This window comes from Crocodylus porosus, unplaced genomic scaffold (assembly GCF_001723895.1).
Source record: "Crocodylus porosus isolate Cpor-Errol unplaced genomic scaffold, CroPor_comp1, whole genome shotgun sequence".
NCBI lineage: Eukaryota > Metazoa > Chordata > Crocodylia > Crocodylidae > Crocodylus > Crocodylus porosus.
The window spans coordinates 52235871-52252757 of NW_017728931.1; the positions used below are offsets into that span (position 1 = coordinate 52235871).

General features: G+C 48.1%; 1 protein-coding gene across 2 annotated transcripts; it reads right to left on the reverse strand.

Moving 5' to 3' along the window:
- Positions 1-214: 214 nt before the first annotated feature.
- Positions 215-15758, reverse strand: CBX6 (chromobox 6). 2 transcript variants are annotated; one of them, XM_019544944.1, is made up of 5 exons: positions 15640-15758; positions 15513-15556; positions 15273-15338; positions 14980-15046; positions 215-4240 (listed from the first exon to the last, which is right to left on the reverse strand). In XM_019544944.1, exons 1-5 carry the CDS (start codon positions 15706-15708, stop codon positions 3323-3325), a joined length of 1164 nt encoding a protein of 387 aa, XP_019400489.1. In that variant the 5' UTR covers positions 15709-15758; the 3' UTR covers positions 215-3322. The 2 variants fall into 2 exon arrangements, with proteins under 2 accessions (XP_019400489.1, XP_019400488.1); XM_019544943.1 differs by having other exon boundaries at positions 215-4294.
- Between the last annotated feature and the right edge of the window lie 1129 nt (positions 15759-16887).

Sequence of the window (16887 nt, forward strand, 5' to 3'; positions counted from 1 at the left end):
TGTGACTTGCCACTTCGGATCAGAAATTGCTGCTTACCCTTAACATCCTTCTCCAGTTTAAGTGAGCCAAAGACCATCCCAGACACACAAACACTTTAATACTACAAAATACTCTCTTCTCTAAGGACCATCTAATACCACTACAGTTTGTGCAATCACTGCATTTATTATTCATTTTAAAACTCTCTCTCCCTGTAGAAATGTCATTTTTTTAAACTTTTCTCTTTTTTGCAAAACTAATCATTTCACTTTTTTCCACTCCATCATAAAATCTCCTCTAAAAACACAACAAGAGAACATACATGGCACAGACACAGAGAATGCTTCCCTGTTTGTTTGTTTGTTTTTTTGGGGGGGGGGAATCCTTTTGAATAAACCCCTTGTCTGATCCCATGCCCTTCCTAAAGGACATGGGTGGGACCTTCCTTTCTATCTCCCGGTTAAGAGTGGGGAGAAAAATTCACAAAGGTGAGTATAAAGCCACTTTTATACCAGCATAAATCTTCATCAGTCTCTGGTAAATGGACTACACAAAGCTTGAGGGTCCTACTGCACTCAGAGGTGGTCCTTAATTCAAGCAGTAGAGAGGCTCATGCTTTTAGATCCAGAGGTTCAGTCCCTGCAGATAACCCACCCAAGGTAGGGACATCACCCAAAAGTGGTCTAGCTACTTCTGCTGACTGGATCATACTTCTTTCCAATACAAAATGGATCTAGGATGCAAGTTCTTCCAAAGCCAAGTAGCCCCCTCACCTCCCAACTGCAGAGAGAAGGGTCACCAACTGTCTGGTCCTCATAGAGGTTCCCTACAACAGACCCACCTGCAGCTCCTAATGGACAATCCTGTGATTCATCACTCCAGAGGAAGGCGAAAACCCTTCAGTTTGGAAACTATCCAAGAACACCGAGCAACAGACACGGGGGGCAGGGGGAAAAAAAAGAATTTGGCCAAGTAAACAATTCTTGGCTAAAACACGTCAAGAGTTTCCTATTACAAGTTCCCTTTTTATCTCCCACAGACTTTTTTGAACATTTCTGAACTTCATTACCACAAAACAGGAACACCACCACATACACGCCAAACAGTAACCAAACGACTAAAAAAAGTGACTGGCCAGTATGCATCTACCCCATAAAATAGTTCCTCTTATCTTGCAGCCTCATAAAATAATTATTTTCTAAAAAACTTTTCCTTTTAATACAGGTCTCCTTGATATTTCCCCTAATATAGATATTCTTCCCCTGTCCCAAGCCACCTGTCCATGAAGCTGCAGCCATAAGAATAAGCTGTCAAGAAATAAGAGAATCCTGGGTGCACAAGGTGAAAGAAAGATGCAAAAAACTCAAAACCCACAAAGACAACAGGCAGATATTAATACACACATACATACGCATACACACACACATTACAGGAAGCCTTGAATTGGTGAATGAATGGGGGGGAAAAAAAAAACTCCTTCTCCCCACTCCCCTGCAAACATAGCTGCTAAATATTGTGTGTTAAAAAAATAATAATGTGCACACAGGGTGAGACTAACAGCACCTGGAAGCATCTCTCAGATGGCTGACATGCAGCTTGAATTAAACTGGTTTTAGTTCGCACTTCTTGTAGTTGACGCAAATCCCTGTGGACACTTATTTCAGATTAGAACCTGAATTCTGGTGTGGCCACCTGCAAAAAGTGTGAACTCTACCCAGTTCAATCTGCTCTTTGGGTGATGATGAGCCATCTGGACAGAGTTCCTTTCTCACATTCCCACCCACCCCACATGCATATAAAAGGTAAGATAATGTATGGGTCCTATGATGAGAGGGCCCAATACGCTCCCGCTCACAATAATGGGATCAAGGCAGATACAAGGACACAAATGAAGATGGACTGTGTCAGCCTCTCTTCCCCTTGTCTCCGCTTTCCTCAGATTCAGCACCACGCCAGCGGAAAAAAACAAGAGAAGGGCATCTTACCACCAAGCTTGTTCACAAAACAACAGAGTACAGTCCTTTTGTGGCTTGGAAATTAACAGCACAGGGGGGAAGGGGAATGATGGAAGCTGCACTCACCTGTTCCCAGGTGCAAGGGGGGGGGGCAATTTCAGATTTTTTTTAATCATGTTCAGCAAGAAACTAGGGAGTTGGGAGAAGCATATGCATGCACACACACTCATGCACATGTGTAAGAGACCCAGTAAGTCTTACAACAGGTTCTTAGCACCTTTGGTTGACAATTGTAGAGGCAATTTCAGACCTTGGAAAGGCAGAGGTGAATCCACTCCAGTGCACCAACCGAACAGATCAAACTGAGGAGACCACCTTCCTGCCACCAGCAGGGTAAGGATAGTAAAATGATTTGGTGGAGCTCTGTGCAAGATGACCTGTTGGCCACACCCTGCCAGGGCACCATCACTCTATGTACATTTCTCCCCCTGGACTGAAGGACGGATGTGCAGTTCTCCCGCTTCCACCACGGAAAAGCTTAGGAAGGCTACTTTATGCCCTGTACCCAAGCAAGTGCAAGTGATGAACACTAGGAGGAAGATCCAGAATGGAAGCAACAGTCCCAAAAGAGGCTGAACATATTGGAAGATCCAGGAGGGAAGAAGCAGAAGAAAGGAAGGAGGAAGGGCCTAGGTGGTCTCAAAATGCCCATACAACTGCCAAGTTAGCACCAATCATAAGAGCAAGAAGGAAGTGAGCCTGGGTCATGAACTGCAAGAGCAGACACCCATGTGGGCCATGCTGCAATTGGGTTCTGGCCACAATGCTTTATGGTCTGATCTCGTCTGTCTTTCTGATAATGTCAGGTATCATTGGCCAGACGTCAGGAGAGAGCCAATCCATACCATAGAAAAGGGACAAGATTAGGAGCTGCCTCAGGAGACGACAAGGAGAAGAACCATAAGCGATCATGTACTTGCCATGGGCTCCCTTTTTAGTGCCCCTTCCCCTCCCTACCAAGAGCAGAAGCTCACCAGCACCTTCAGGTAGGGTGGGGTAAAGATCCTTCCCTGCCCCAAACACACACACCCATGCACACACACACATACACACACTCTCCCCACCCCAAAGGCTCCGCACTAATTTGACATGTTCCTTGGGACCAATAGCTTCCCACCCCCACCCGCTCACAGCTGTGACATCTGGGAACCTCAGATTTCTAGCTTCCCTCACCCCCATCCCACCCCAGTCTCCAAGCAGGAAGGAACAAGAAAAAAAACAAAAGGGAGAGGGAAGGGGGGAGAAGGAGAAAACTAACCACAACCCATTCACACCATGACTTCTTGCAGCAGAGCCTCCCCCCACCCTGGCGCAGGGATCCAGCTGCTCACTTGCTGCCGCTGCTACCTCCACCTGCTGCCACCTTCTCGAAATCCTCCGCATTGCAGAACTCCTTGATGGTGACCGTCAGGAGGTTGCTGGTGACATCCGTGACCACCACATTAGAGCACGGGGACATCTCGGGGCGCCAGTCGCCTGCCTCTTGCTCTGGGTCGGAGGAGAGGGATGATGATGGTGGTGTCTGGCCCCCGCCACATCCCTCCTGGGGTGACCGCTTGCTGGTGGCTGCTGACTCGGGCGGGATGGAGAGGTCAAGCACTTCTGACTCACGCCAGTCAGGGATGGCAGGGCTGAGGGTCTCGGGAAGCAGCTTTGGGGGAGAATCATCTGGGTCAGAGGAGGAATGTGGAGTGGGTGAGGGACAGCCGGAGGAGCTGGAACTGCGGGCATCGTAAGGGGTGGAGCCCACGATCAACCCGCAGGAGGCTGCTTGGGAACCCTCTGCTTCCGTCTTCCCCTCCAGTGATGAGGCTGGTGTGGCAGACGGCTTGTTATAGAGAGAGAAGGTGCCGAATTTCATGTGGCGGATCTGGGAGCGGAGGACACTCTCACTGAACTTCTTACTCTTGCCGATGACACGGTTTCGGGAAGGGATCTTTGGCCGAGCCAGCGCCCCTGACCCATTAGTGGTCTTCCCTCCCTTATCGATGACCTTTAGGTTGAGGATGATGCGGCTGCGCTTGGGCTCGCGAGGCTTCACCTTGCGGTTGATGATGCGGACGGTCTCCGAGAAAGGTGAGACTGGAGGACGGATGCCAGTTGCCCCGCCCATACTCCCACTGTTTTGGGGGTCTGGGCGGGGTAGGGGGCGGCGGGACATGCGGTGGCATCTCCGGATGTCCTTCTTGAGCCGGTGCACTGCAGCACTGGAGTGGAGCTTGGGTGACGAGGTGCTGGAGCCAGGCTTGACAGAGAAGTGCACATCCCCAATGTGGAGGGCCTCCGCTTGGGCCCGAGCCTGCGGTGGTGGGGGGAGGGGGGAAAAAAGAGTAGTTAGAATTGCACCCAAGACCCAGCTAGCCACAAGTCAAGGGCTCTTCAACTTGGGCTGATCCAAGGCCACATTAGCCACACCCTGCCAGGAGACAAGGGCTGCAACCTCACTTGCACAGAGTATAAATACATGACTTCTACGGTTACATACCTCCCTGCTGTGTAAGAGGTAACTGGTGTTCTTCTGTAGATCAGACAGAAGGCCTATTAAAGTCCCCTCTCTGCCACAGCCTTGGCCTTTTAGGTCAAGCTCTGGCTGTTCGTGCTTTTACCTCTGTAAGTTCCCAGTTCAAACCCCAATATGTCAGCTAAGGCAGTGACTATCACCATTATATGATTTTTGATAGCTGAATACAAACCAACACATTCATTTTGCTCAATGACAATGAAAACAACCTAGGAATCTAATCTGAGAGCAAGAGAGTAGACTGGGCTGCAGCCTGCTTACTATCAGTTGCTGTGGGATGCACACATGCAAATGAGGGAACTTATGGCAGGAGGGTTGCTTATATTTTAGGCCTTCCTAATGTCTGTTTTTTGGACTACTGAACAGACATCTCCCCTGAATGATGGAGTGCCTGGGAAAGGGCTCAGAAGAACCCAGTGCCAAAGATGCTGAGTTACAGTGGATTCCCAGGAGGACTGTGCAGCCTGTCACCCCAATAAACATCTGGAGATAGGCAGTTCAACACCAAGATCTGGATTGCAAATTCAAAAGGCACTGCCAAACAGGGAGCAAAAGCTGCATAAACAGCTCACTGGGTTTGATTCATGGAGGAGACAAAAGCAGGGTGACAGAAGTGTTATTCCCTACTACCCCACACTACTGAGATATTAATGTCCCATAGAAGCCATGGAAGAAATGTAACCTGTGAAAGGGTAATGGAGGCATTGGTGATCTGACAGACTAGAAAGAGGGGAAAGATCTGAGATTCAAGGTTCACAAATTCATGGTTCCTATGGGGGGAAAAAACCAAAAAAACCCAACCCCCCCCCCCCAAAATCAAGAATTTCCAGAGGCAAGAATTCTTGAGGGCGATACTTTTTATTGGACCAATGATATGCTTGGTATAGATATAGACAAGCTCTCAAATATCACAGTACCCTCTCTCAGGCCTACTACAATACCCAAAAGCTTGCCTCCATCTATCCCAACCATGCAATTTGTCCAATAAAAGATATCACCCACAAGAATTCTTGCCTTTTGCATATCTCCTGGATCATCATTGCAGCAACATCACCCCAACACTACCAAGAATCTTGAATTGAATACTGAACTTTGTACTTCAGGGCTTAAGCCAGTCTCTCCCCATTACACACAAGTGAAAGGTGACATGGTGGGCTTATTATCCCACCTCTGCTTGTTGCAGGGGTTCTTCCACTTACATGAAGCATCTGATTCTGGCCACTGTCAGAAAGAGGAGAATGGTCTAGGGCTGCAGGGGCCAACTTTTTTAGCAGGCTTGCCACAAAGTAGTCCCATACTCGAGTGCCACTCTGATCCCCTTCCCCTGCTGCTGATCTGCTTTTTTTCCCTTCCCTGTCTGCTGCTGTTCTGCCTTCTCCTTCCCAGGTTTGCCAAGTGCTGCACACAGAGGCTTTCCATGCCACTTGTAGCACCCATGGCACAGACTGGCCAACTGTGGCCTGGTGGAACCTTAGGTCTGATTCAATTTGACAGTTCCCATGTTCCTATTACACCCCGACAAAGGTTGTCCCATGCAGACCAAATATCTGTTTCAAGTAACAGATAAGGTAGTAAAAGTGCAGCAAGGCACCTTCCATCCTCAGATCTGCTCTTGGGTCATCCTCCCAAACAAACAGATTAAGAGTCATGGCAGGTGACCTTAGGGACAAGAATTTTCATCTGCTGTTTGCAAGGACAGCTCTTGAAGCCAGAGCAGGATCATTAGCAAAGGCCAGCATTTGCAAACTGAGCAGGTCTGAGCTGGAGACATAGTAACCCAATAGTATGGAGTCCCATAGTGTAATTTCCATCACTTCTCAAAGCAGATTTGCACTGTAAATAGCGTCTATTAACATTAAACACTTCACCTATCTGAAACACAGCATCTCTTTACCCAAAACAGACTCTTTTGCACCTCTCTCCTCCAAAACCCAACCTTGGCTAAAAGTAACCCGATATTTTGGCACCACACCCACCATTCATCTTGTCAATTAAGAATCAAGTGAGCAATTTCTACCATCTAGTGACCACAGAGAGAAGTGCAGCCCCCAAAACATGCTTTCCTTTCCATCCCATTTTTTCACATTGCCACTCCTCCTCCCCTTTCACACAGACCTCTGGAGAACCCTCATCGTGGGAAAGGAAGGGAAGCGCATGAACAAACACTCATCATTACCAGAAGGCCTGTACCTCCAGCCTGATTCTCTCTCAGAAGAGTCCACTGCCTGGGTGCACTTCAACCACAGCCCCAAATTTAAGTACAGCTTCCATGATCCCCTCCCCCATGGGTAAAGAAGTTAGGAATATGGTGACATTTGACTCCACTCTGGGAGAGCACTCTAAAGGCTCATTTGTGCCAGAGATTTTACACCTTCAGTTAAACTGACTCACAAATAAAGTACACTAGATAACACATGCTTCTAAAAGCTGGAATGGATGCTCTCCAAATGTTTGTCCCACACTGCCAATACTAGCTATTTATCTTAGGTGAAGGTGAAAAGAAAAATAAAAGTCTAGCACGGATGAACCTTAGCAGGCATCACTGTTGGGGGAAGTATCCCAGGAGCCAGCTAGAGTTTCTCATCTCTCAGGTTCATGCATTATTCCTACACACTTCACAGAATGGCTAATTAGACAAGGCTGCTGTCCCAAAGATCTTGCAGCCCAGCATGCACTGAATGACTACTCACTATTTTTCACCCTTCAAGTCACACTGATGGTTAAGTTTCCTATCGGACATCACGTAACCAAGCAAAGGCCTGCTTTCCATTCTATCCCCTTTTCTCACACATTGCCCTAGCCCCTCAGCCATTTCTGCTGCGCTTCAAGCTCCCTTCAGCTGCAATTTACCAGGTTGTGGGGGTGCTTGGACTGGAATGTCCAAGTCGAAAAACAGTCACATGGATGTGGTGTGAAGAGAAACCCCCTGATCCAGGACATGACTCTACACCAGTGGTCTCGAAAGTGGGGTGCATGTACCCCAGGGGGTGAGCAAGACGATCCACTGGGGTGCAGGAAGAAAATATTAGAACTTCATTTTATATTTATTTTTTATCTAAAAAAATAAGAAAGAAATTAAGCTTTACTAATACTTAATATACGGACTGACACTGGCACCCATATGTCAGACGGTCACGTGTCACGTACGGTACACAAGGTAATCTAAAGGAAGAATGGGAGTTCCACAATGTGGAGGGGTTGACAGCGGTGCCCTCACTTGTTTGTTCACTTTCAGCATATTGCAATGTGTATATTGGGGGGTGCGTGCTCACAAATTTTTTACTGATAGGGGTGTGCGATCAGAAAAGTTTGGAGACCACTGCTCTGCACAACCATATGTACCCCTTTGGCTTTTTTGCTGGTATAACCCAGTAATCTCATATATAATTGGCTGTCTGCTGTTAAACTCCAACCACAGCACTTCTTTCATCTTCAGTTTCATGGTCCTTCAGAATCTGTATCTTACTGTAGTTTGCTGGGTAGTCTGAAGTTTTTCCTTGGATCTCTTGAGCATATTTCAACAACCTCTGGAGCAGCAGGACATTGATCATTGTGGTTCCCCTGCTTTACCTGGGACAGGTTAGCGAGTTATGCCTTGTGGCTGTGTAGTTCTGCTGACAGATTTAAACTAGGGTGTCAGACACAGCCCACTGGCTGGATCCATCCCGTGGAGCCCCTTCATCCAGCCCCAAGTGCTGCCTGGGGGTCTTAGAACTGACCCCCATGCAGCCTATGGGGTGCGGCAGAGAGCTCCTTGTGCTGCACGGTGCCCACTCTGGCCACTACGCCCCAATGACCACTTCAACATGTGTCCCCAGAGTGTCTGCTGTGTGCAGTCCAGCCCTAGAGGCCAGAGCAAGACCGTGCTGCACACAGCACTCATTCCAGCCACCTCAGGACACATGCTAGATTCAGCATGCAGGGCTAGCCTGGGGGTCCAATCTGGTCTGTGGGCCAGCTCCATGGGCCAGATGAGTCCGACATGAGTCCAGGTTATGTTATGGATTTGTATGGGATGGTTTGGATAGGAATGATCCTGCCTTAGGCAAGGGGTTGGACTAGATGACCTCTTAGAATCATAGAGAAGCAAGGCTGTAAGAAACTGTAAGTCAGGCAGGAAGCAGGGCAGGGTAACACCTTAGAGACCAGTTGGTTCTGAGAGGTACAATGTTTCATAGATGACAACCAAATTCACATGCCATCACCTCTAAAAGTTCATGCCTCTCTGAATCAATTAGTCTCTATGGTGCCACCTGGCCCTGCCTTCTGCTTTACTATTGAGTGGTCACTTCACACTGACTGATGATGCCAGCCTCCATCACTCACCTGCTGTTTTCCAACAAGCACCTTTGTGCTTTCCCCCATGCTGTCCCCCCCATTTGGTTGGAGGGCCTAAATACCTGCCAAACTACCTTGTAAGCCTCCTTTCAGTGTCTCCCTACAGCTCTTCTGCCCTAATGCCAACAAGAAACTTGACAACTGTTTGTCGGGCTGCTGCTGGGCTAATAGCTGTCCCTACCAGGCTGACCAATACAACTCCCTTGGCTTCTCTCATCTGTTGATAGCTAATCAATTACCTCTTCTCTCCTATTTTGTTTGTAGACTCTTGGAAGATGGGCTGTTTTTAGTCAGTGCTTGCATTCAGCCTGGTACAGTAGAGTTTTGAGTGTATGGCTGGGGTTCCTTAGTGCTATGATACCAAAAATCTTTTGCTTTTCACACCTAGAGCATGAGGTATTGGTTTGCATTTTTCCAGATTATATCTATTTCTTGCTTCCTACTTATTGTGTGTCTCTGCCCTCCCAAAGCCTCCCTGTGCTTGGAATGGAATTAGCATGCTCTTTCCCTCCTCTGCCAGGCTAGTCACAGAGAAGCTACAAGTTTACATTCCTTCCAAGTCATTAAATTGTAGTTGTTCATTACTTAGTTTAACTCAAAGGACAACATGTCTGGAAGAAGGGAGCATGCACACTCCAATTCACCTCAAATTTCTTTTTCAGGTAAGGTTTCCAGACACATTAGTATCAGGTGCTTTATCTACTATCCAGAGAACTTGACTCTCCTGCTCTTTCCATCAGCTACTGTAATTCTACCAAAAGTGCGATCATGTCTGTCAGACATCCTCCACAAAAGTTCCCCGCTCTTCCCCATGAAGGAGTTTTGCTATCCCATTTGTTTCCGTCTCCTGCTCCCAGCTCTGTGCCTATCTCCCTGCTGCCCTCTATACACAAGGTGACCTCCTAACCCCATGTCTCAGAGTTACTGCCTTTCCTTTCAGATCTCTGGCAAAAGAACCCACCCCTGCTTCTTCTTGCTGAAAGCTCTATTCTTCTACCATGCTCATGAGCTGTGAGAGAGTTTGTTACACTCTGAGAGAACAACTGCTGCTAAATTTTCAGTTCTGCCAGTGCATCTTCGGCCTCCTTTAAGAACTTGCAAGTTCTTTGGAGCAGGAACCATATTCGTAACTTGCTTATAGTCAAGGATATGTGGAGTGCTGTACGCAGCCTATTTTGTTTAATCCTCACAGACCAGTGTTCACCAAGACGGAAACATCTAGCAATCTTGCTGAACAGAGAAGGAAGGTTAATTTGAAGTAGAGAAGTTGCTAGGATCACTTTTCCCCTCCCACTTTTTTGGAAGCCTGTATTATCTTTATGCAGCCACTCCAATTACTATCCACAAGTGCCTCATTATTTTTTTGTAATCAATGCAGTCAGGGATACACCAAGACAATGTTAGTCCATCCTCTTGGGACTCTAAAATACACATAGCAAATTCAGGCAGATGTGTGCACACAGTCAAGTTCCTTAAAAGCTGCTCGTCTTCACCTGGTTTGTATCAAGAACTAAGAGGAGGAAATAACAATGACCTTGTATGCACCAATTTTCCTGTTAGTTGTTTCAAAATAAGATCTTTTCAGCAGCTCTATGTTCACACAATTTTACCTCATTTATCAGCATGCCTGCTTTGCTTTGTCCATCCCGTCTCCAAATAAAATATTTAAGAGCCTTCATTTCCCCCCTTTGCCTGTCTGGATAGTGTTCTACCTTTTCACTCTGCAATCATAAATGGAGAAAGCAGTAGCACACCACTTATCCCAAGCAACCCTCATCTTTCTTCACTGGAGTGGGAAGCAATTATCACAAAGGTACAGATGTCAGTCTCCAACTGCTTAGGGGTAAATTACAGAACAGAGAGCAGAGATTAAAAGCAAATAGAAAAGTTTTAGAGGAGGAAGTCTGCTTGCTACTCCCTGCAAGCTAAGTCTTGCAGACAGCAATGAGGAATTCCTTTGTAGGTGCATGAAAAGTGCTTTCAAAGTCCTCTTCTTGCCCCTATTACTGCCCTCCAGCCTCTACACTAGTATTTACAGAGTAACCCCCAGAAAAAACAAAAAAAGAGAGAGCAGAATTTTGCAAGCCAGGCACTGGGCAGGAGGACCAGGACACATCTTCCACCAGTACTTTCCTGACCTCATGGAATGCCCCTCAAGCTAAGCACTGCCCTACATCGAAGGCCTGAGAAGAGCAAGCAGTCCAGGAGGGCAGGGAAAGGAAGACATTTGGAGCATGAAACAAGGGTGAGTTAACATCTAGCTCTGCAGGAGTTTCCATTTTGACCTAATCTGAAACTCACTGGTTTTTCCTGCCTATAAATATAAACCAATGATTCTCAACCAGGGTGCTGGGGAACCCTGAGGCGCCACAAGGCATGAAGAGATAAGGAGATAACTAGGGTCAGGCTTATCCCTGCCCGAATAATCCCTACCCCCACAGCCTGGCCCCTCTGCAAAGTGGTAAGCACTAATGTAGTTTTTGATATTAGGTGCCACTCAGTTCACAGACGTTACAGAGGGTGCCCTGAATCCAGCGAAGGGTGCCTTGAGTCCAAAAAGATTGAGAACCACTGGTATAAATGCTTATAAAACCTGCACAGACAAGCAGGGTTGAAAGGAACTGCCCTGTGTCATCCATTCCCCAGACAAGAGTTTCCCCTAGGTATATCTCACCATGTTGCTGACCATGCAGTATGATCATTCCCACTAAGTAAGTGTTTCCTCTGAACTTGAGCTCAATCACAGGAAAGTTCCCCCCCACCCTCATAGTCGGGGAATAAAGTCAATATTTCTCCTTCCCCGGGCTTGTCAATTTAAGACCCCATTGGTCAACTGTATCCCTGAGGTAAGCACCTACAATACAGACAAATATAACTGTATCAATATCAAAGGATAAGGATAGAAGCTGTTCCCTTCCCTTGACTATACTTGTGCTTCCACAAAATCATAGTGCTGCAATTTTAACTCTCTTTCATTGAGGATCAAAGTTGACTAAACTCCTCAAATTTATCCAGGATCACGCAGACTTAAAAAACTAGATCAGAAGAGCAGCTCCCCATCCCTTTTTAAAGTGGCTAAAAGATGCATCTGCCCATTCCTCATGGCACCCTGAATCGTAAGACAGAAAGGCATTAAGTGAACCTGGGGACAATATACCAAAACAAACAAAAGTAACCAAACAAGTTGGGTGCCTAATTCCCATCAATTAGCCTGCTTGGAAACTTCTGAAAGCCCCCACTAGGTGTCTATTCTCTTTAGACACCTAATACTTTTGTAAGTCTTGCCCCAAATCCATAGTAAATCATCCAAACAAGTAACCTGAGTTTCAAGCCAAACCACTTATTCAGATTCTTAAGCATGGATTTAGAAGCCTCACTTTATGCATGAGCTTATTTCAAAACACTAGCCAGAAACATTACATACTAGGTCATTCATTTAGAATGCCGGCTAGTCTAACAACAGTCATGGCTTGGTTCTGTATTTAAACGTCATGCCTTCCAGTTCTAATCTGTTCGATTTACAAATCAAAAAGAATATTGTTCTAAGTGCCAGCTCTGCAGACTCCCTCTGGGATCCAGGAGTCAAATTTCTTCCCCAGCTTCTGAAATTCTCATTGGCAAGAGATTCTGCAATCAAAAGAACTGACAACATTGTTAATGATGCGCGAGACGGAATAGAACCCAGCACCGTCTCCTGTAATGGCACTGGTTCTGCAGGAAGAACAGATGCCAAAAGCTTGGCTTTGTCAAGCAGGCAGATACCTCAAATACATACAAGGAGCCAAAAAGAAAAAAGACAAAAGGTCTCATTTTAGTGGCTTTTCTACTCATAACCACACTGAAAGTAGTTTGCCTGGACACAGTTTGAACAAGTTCAGCTGGGACTAGCTGAGATAGAGTTACTTCTCACTGCCTGGCCTCAGGTGTTATTTTTAGGGTTGGATCAGTAGTTGCAGAAGCCAGCCACGAAGGCAAGTCACCAATACAGCCTCACCAGGCTGGTTTCCCAGAGGGAGCTGTCTACTGAAGAGTAAGTGGACCTGACAAATATTCCCACCCTACTTAGCGTTTCCCCTCCCCCACTTTCTCCCCCTCCAGAGGCCAGTGACCTTCCCATGACAATTTCTTTTTCCACACTTCACCCTCCTTTCTAGAGCGTCAACCCAGCTATAATTCACTGGGGGTTATCAGTAACATTCAAGGAGCTGAGGAGCTTTAGGGCAAATCAAGACACCATTTGAAGTTTACTGTCAATGTGCTGAGGCGCCAAATTAAGGGTTTTAAAGTTGTATTTTCCTTTTGGAAACATTAATGACTCCCCATTAACTGGAACTCCAATCAAGTTGCTTAATAAAACACTGCCTAAATTCAGGTAGTTCCTTATACTACACTTGCAAACTTCATTTAGAATTGTAAATTCTCAGGAGCAAGCTCACTGTTATACATTTTTAAGTTACTTTAATTCAATGCCCCAGTCCTGTGCTGACAGGCAAAAGAACTACACAAAGAAAGGAGGAAATGGATTGATTATTCAGGGAAACTAGTGGAACTGATTATACAGTGCAATGTCAGATGCATAATGTAAACAAAAACAGAGAAGTGTTTTCCCTCTAATCACTCTTGAAGATTTCAAGTGTTACTTGTAACAGTTTTAAAAACAACAACAACAACAACAACAACAACAACAACAACAACAACAACAGGTGGAAGTGCTATTTTTAAGGTGACGGCATCCCCTTAAACTTTCCATTATTGGAAAAATGAAACAAGGGAAGCCTCTAATTCATAGGAGAATCAGAGAAAGAAACCAGACTAGTTCAGTTTCACCAAGTAAACAGTAACGCACGTCAGTGCAGTAGAGAACAGAAAACAGGCTTTTTCTATTTGCCGTCTGTAATAATGGGTTAGCAACAATATAGGTAAGGCTGGTGGGAGTGGACAGATTTTGATTGCCAACATATCGTAACTGAGTTCCCCATTCTTGTTTTAAACCAGAGCATCCCCGAAGACCCACATTTTCAAACATTTCTATGGCCCTCTCGAACAGGTAGGAGGGGAGCAATTCGCCTGGAGAATCATTTTGTATGTTCAGACTTGGCAGCTCACACCCTCAAAGCCTTATACAAACAGTAGCTAAGGAAGCCCCTCAGCAACCTGAAGAGGCAGGGAAAGAAATTATTAACCCTGTTTTACAGAAAGGGAGACAGACCCAAGGTTTTAAGAGGCTTGGCCAGAACCACTGTGTTTGAGAAAGGATGAGTGGATGGATGCACTGTTAAAGTGACCAGGCCCAAAGTTTCTGGGCACCTCTTAAGATCCAGACTAAGGAATTCCTGATGCCCGTGGTCATTCCCTGAACTGTACCTGCCACTCAGTGAGATGCTCCTGGCCCTCCCTTGCCATACAGGATTGGAGTTGGAGGGTGGAGGGGGAGCATTGCAATGTGCGTCAAGCAAAACATGGCTGATAGCAGCAATTCATAGGAGAATTCTCTAACTTGAGTCACTGCCAAAACATGGCAAAGGAAGGGGTTTCCTTTGCATTTTTAATCTGCCTAGTTAAATAAAACCCACATCTGTGCATGAAGCTGTTATGACAATACCACTGCCAGGGGGAAGGAACTGGAGACTTTAGCTGTCATCCCATTAGAAGGTGGGACCGTTCTGGGACTTTCAGAACAAGCAGTGAACCCTATAGGTAACTATGGCACCCAGAGCCGCCTAAACCACAGGCATGTTTCAGCAGAGGCAGCAGCAGCAGGACCCCAGCCATACATTTAAAACAGAAATTCCTGTGACTGCTAAAATGCACTGCTAGGTTTTCACAGACATGCAAAGGGCTGAAAGACTGAGAGCCCAGCCATAGGGAGCAGGGAGGACCAATCCTCATCAGTCCAAGGAAGAGAGGGGGAGAAGACTGGCCAAAAAGATTCATACTCCCAGGACATATCTGCATTCACGTTCCCTCCCAACACATCATATTCACCCCCCCCCCCCAGGTCTTTTACTGCATTGCACTGGGGGCCCTAGAGTTAGGCACCCAGAAGGCATTTAAGAGTTACGGCCCAGAGGCAGTGAGATTTTTTAATGCGTCTAAGCGGGCCTAAGTTATTTAAATATAGTTACCTTCAGCAGGAAAGTTTTAGGCTTGGGTCCTCTCTTCTTGGGCCCATACAGCTCCCGCTCCCGTTCCCTTTAGGGAGCCAAATATGGAGACATCAAAAGTTTTTCCCCAGAAGCAGGGGGGGGAATTAAAATAAATAGATCAATACATAAAAGTCACAGGGCCTTTTTTTAGTTTGGATACCACCTCCCTCCTTCCTTCCCAACTAGGTAAACCTCCCGCCACAGTGCTTCCTACCCCACCGGCCAAGACTGCTCCCTAGACTGCTCCCTTCCCTAGAGGCTGCTCAACTCACTTTTGCTCAAACGCTGCAATGAGCCGGGAGTCCAGGATGTTCTCTTCGGGTTCCCAAGTGCTGTACCTGCCCGGGGTGGGGGTGGGGGTGGAGAGAGGGAAACACATGTGCACACGCACAGATTAACAGAGGATAAAAAAAAAAAAATGCAACCCTGGGGCAACATTGGCGGGGGAGGGGGGTGTCAAGGCTAGCCCTGCTCCAAGGGAGCCGGGGGAGCAGGAGCCGGCGATCACTCACTTGATGGCCCAGCCTTTCCATTTCACCAGGTACTCGATGCGCCCCTGCGGAGACAGGAGAGGAGGGAGGTTGGAGGCGGGCGGGCGAGGGGCGAGCGCCGCAGCGGCCCCGCCGCGCCCCGGCTCACCTTGCGGATCCGCCGCTTGATGATGGACTCGGCCGCGAAGACCCGCTCCCCCACTGCAGACAGCTCCATCTTGCTCAGCAGCAGCCGCGGCGGCTCCCACAGCCCATAATACTCCCTCCCTCCCGCCCGCCCGCCCCCCTCCCCCCCCCCCCCCCCCCCGCTCCCCCCCCCCCACCCACCCCCCCCCCCCCTCCCGCCCGCCCGCCCCCTTCGCAGAGCTCCGCCGCCGCCGCTCGCAGCGCTGCACTGGCGCGCGCAGGCTCTGCGGCCGTGGGCCACGTGACCTCCCCCGCCTGGCCTGTCTCGCGCCGTTACTAGGGCCTCCCCGGGGGCGGTTGCTAGGACAAGAGCTGGGAGGGCGCAGGCGCCGGCTCTTAAAGGGGCCGCGGGGAAGGTGCCCCCTCTGGGGGGGGGTGCTTTCTTGTGCCTTGCAGTGCAACGGGCCTGGGGGCTTCAGGCCTCTTGTCCCTTGTGGCCCCGGGGGGTGGAGGCAGAGTGAGGGCGCTACAGGCCTGTGCCCTGCTGCTGAAGCGATGGGGATAAGTTGGGGAGAGGCCAGAGGAGGGCAAGGAAAATGGCTCCGGGGCTGGGGCACGTGGCTTGGGGGGGGCTGATTTAGTCTGCAGAAAAGAAAACCGAGGGGGACTGGGTGGCAGTCTGTGGGTCCCCTAAGGGGGGATCCAAAGGGGATGGAGCTGGGACTGTTCTCAGCAGTGGCAGAACAAGGAGCAATGGGCTCAAGTTGTAGCAGGGGAGGTTTAGGTTGGATATTAGGACAGACTTTCTCACGAGGAGGGTGGTAAAGCACTGGGACCGTTGCCCAGAGAGGCGATGCAATCTCTGTCCATGGAGGTTCTTAAGACCTGGTAGACAAAGCTTTGGCTGGGTTGAGATAGTTGGGAACAGTCCTGCTTGGAGCAGGGGGTTGGACTAGATGCCCCCAGAGGTCACTTCCAGCCCTCATTTTCTATGGGGGGCTCCAGAGAGGCAGCAGGACTTACCCCACAGCAGAGTGGAGGCACCTGTGTGGTTGGCTCTTGCCCACCCCCCAGCCGGCCTGGCTCTTCACCTCTGCTGCTCTGGGGTCGCCCCAGCTGGGTGTCATGCACCTGTCAGACATCAGTGAGCAACCAGACTGTGGCTTGTCTAAAGCCACCCGATGGGGCAAGGACTGTTCCACAGCCTGCTCTTGTTTGCTCCACACACCTGCTTTTGCATAGTTCAGGGAGTCTCAGCTGGGGCCGTGGC

Bases quoted from the DNA above. Each gene is read 5' to 3' on its own strand.
- CBX6 (XM_019544943.1), bottom strand. From the start codon at position 15,708: ATGGAGCTGTCTGCAGTGGGGGAGCGGGTCTTCGCGGCCGAGTCCATC. The intron at 15,047-15,272 runs GTGAGTTGAGCA...GGCTCCCTAAAG, and splicing joins ATTGCAGCGTTTGAGCAAAA to GGAACGGGAGCGGGAGCTGT. The intron at 4,295-14,979 runs GTAACTATATTT...CCACCACCGCAG, and splicing joins CTAAAACTTTCCTGCTGAAG to GCTCGGGCCCAAGCGGAGGC.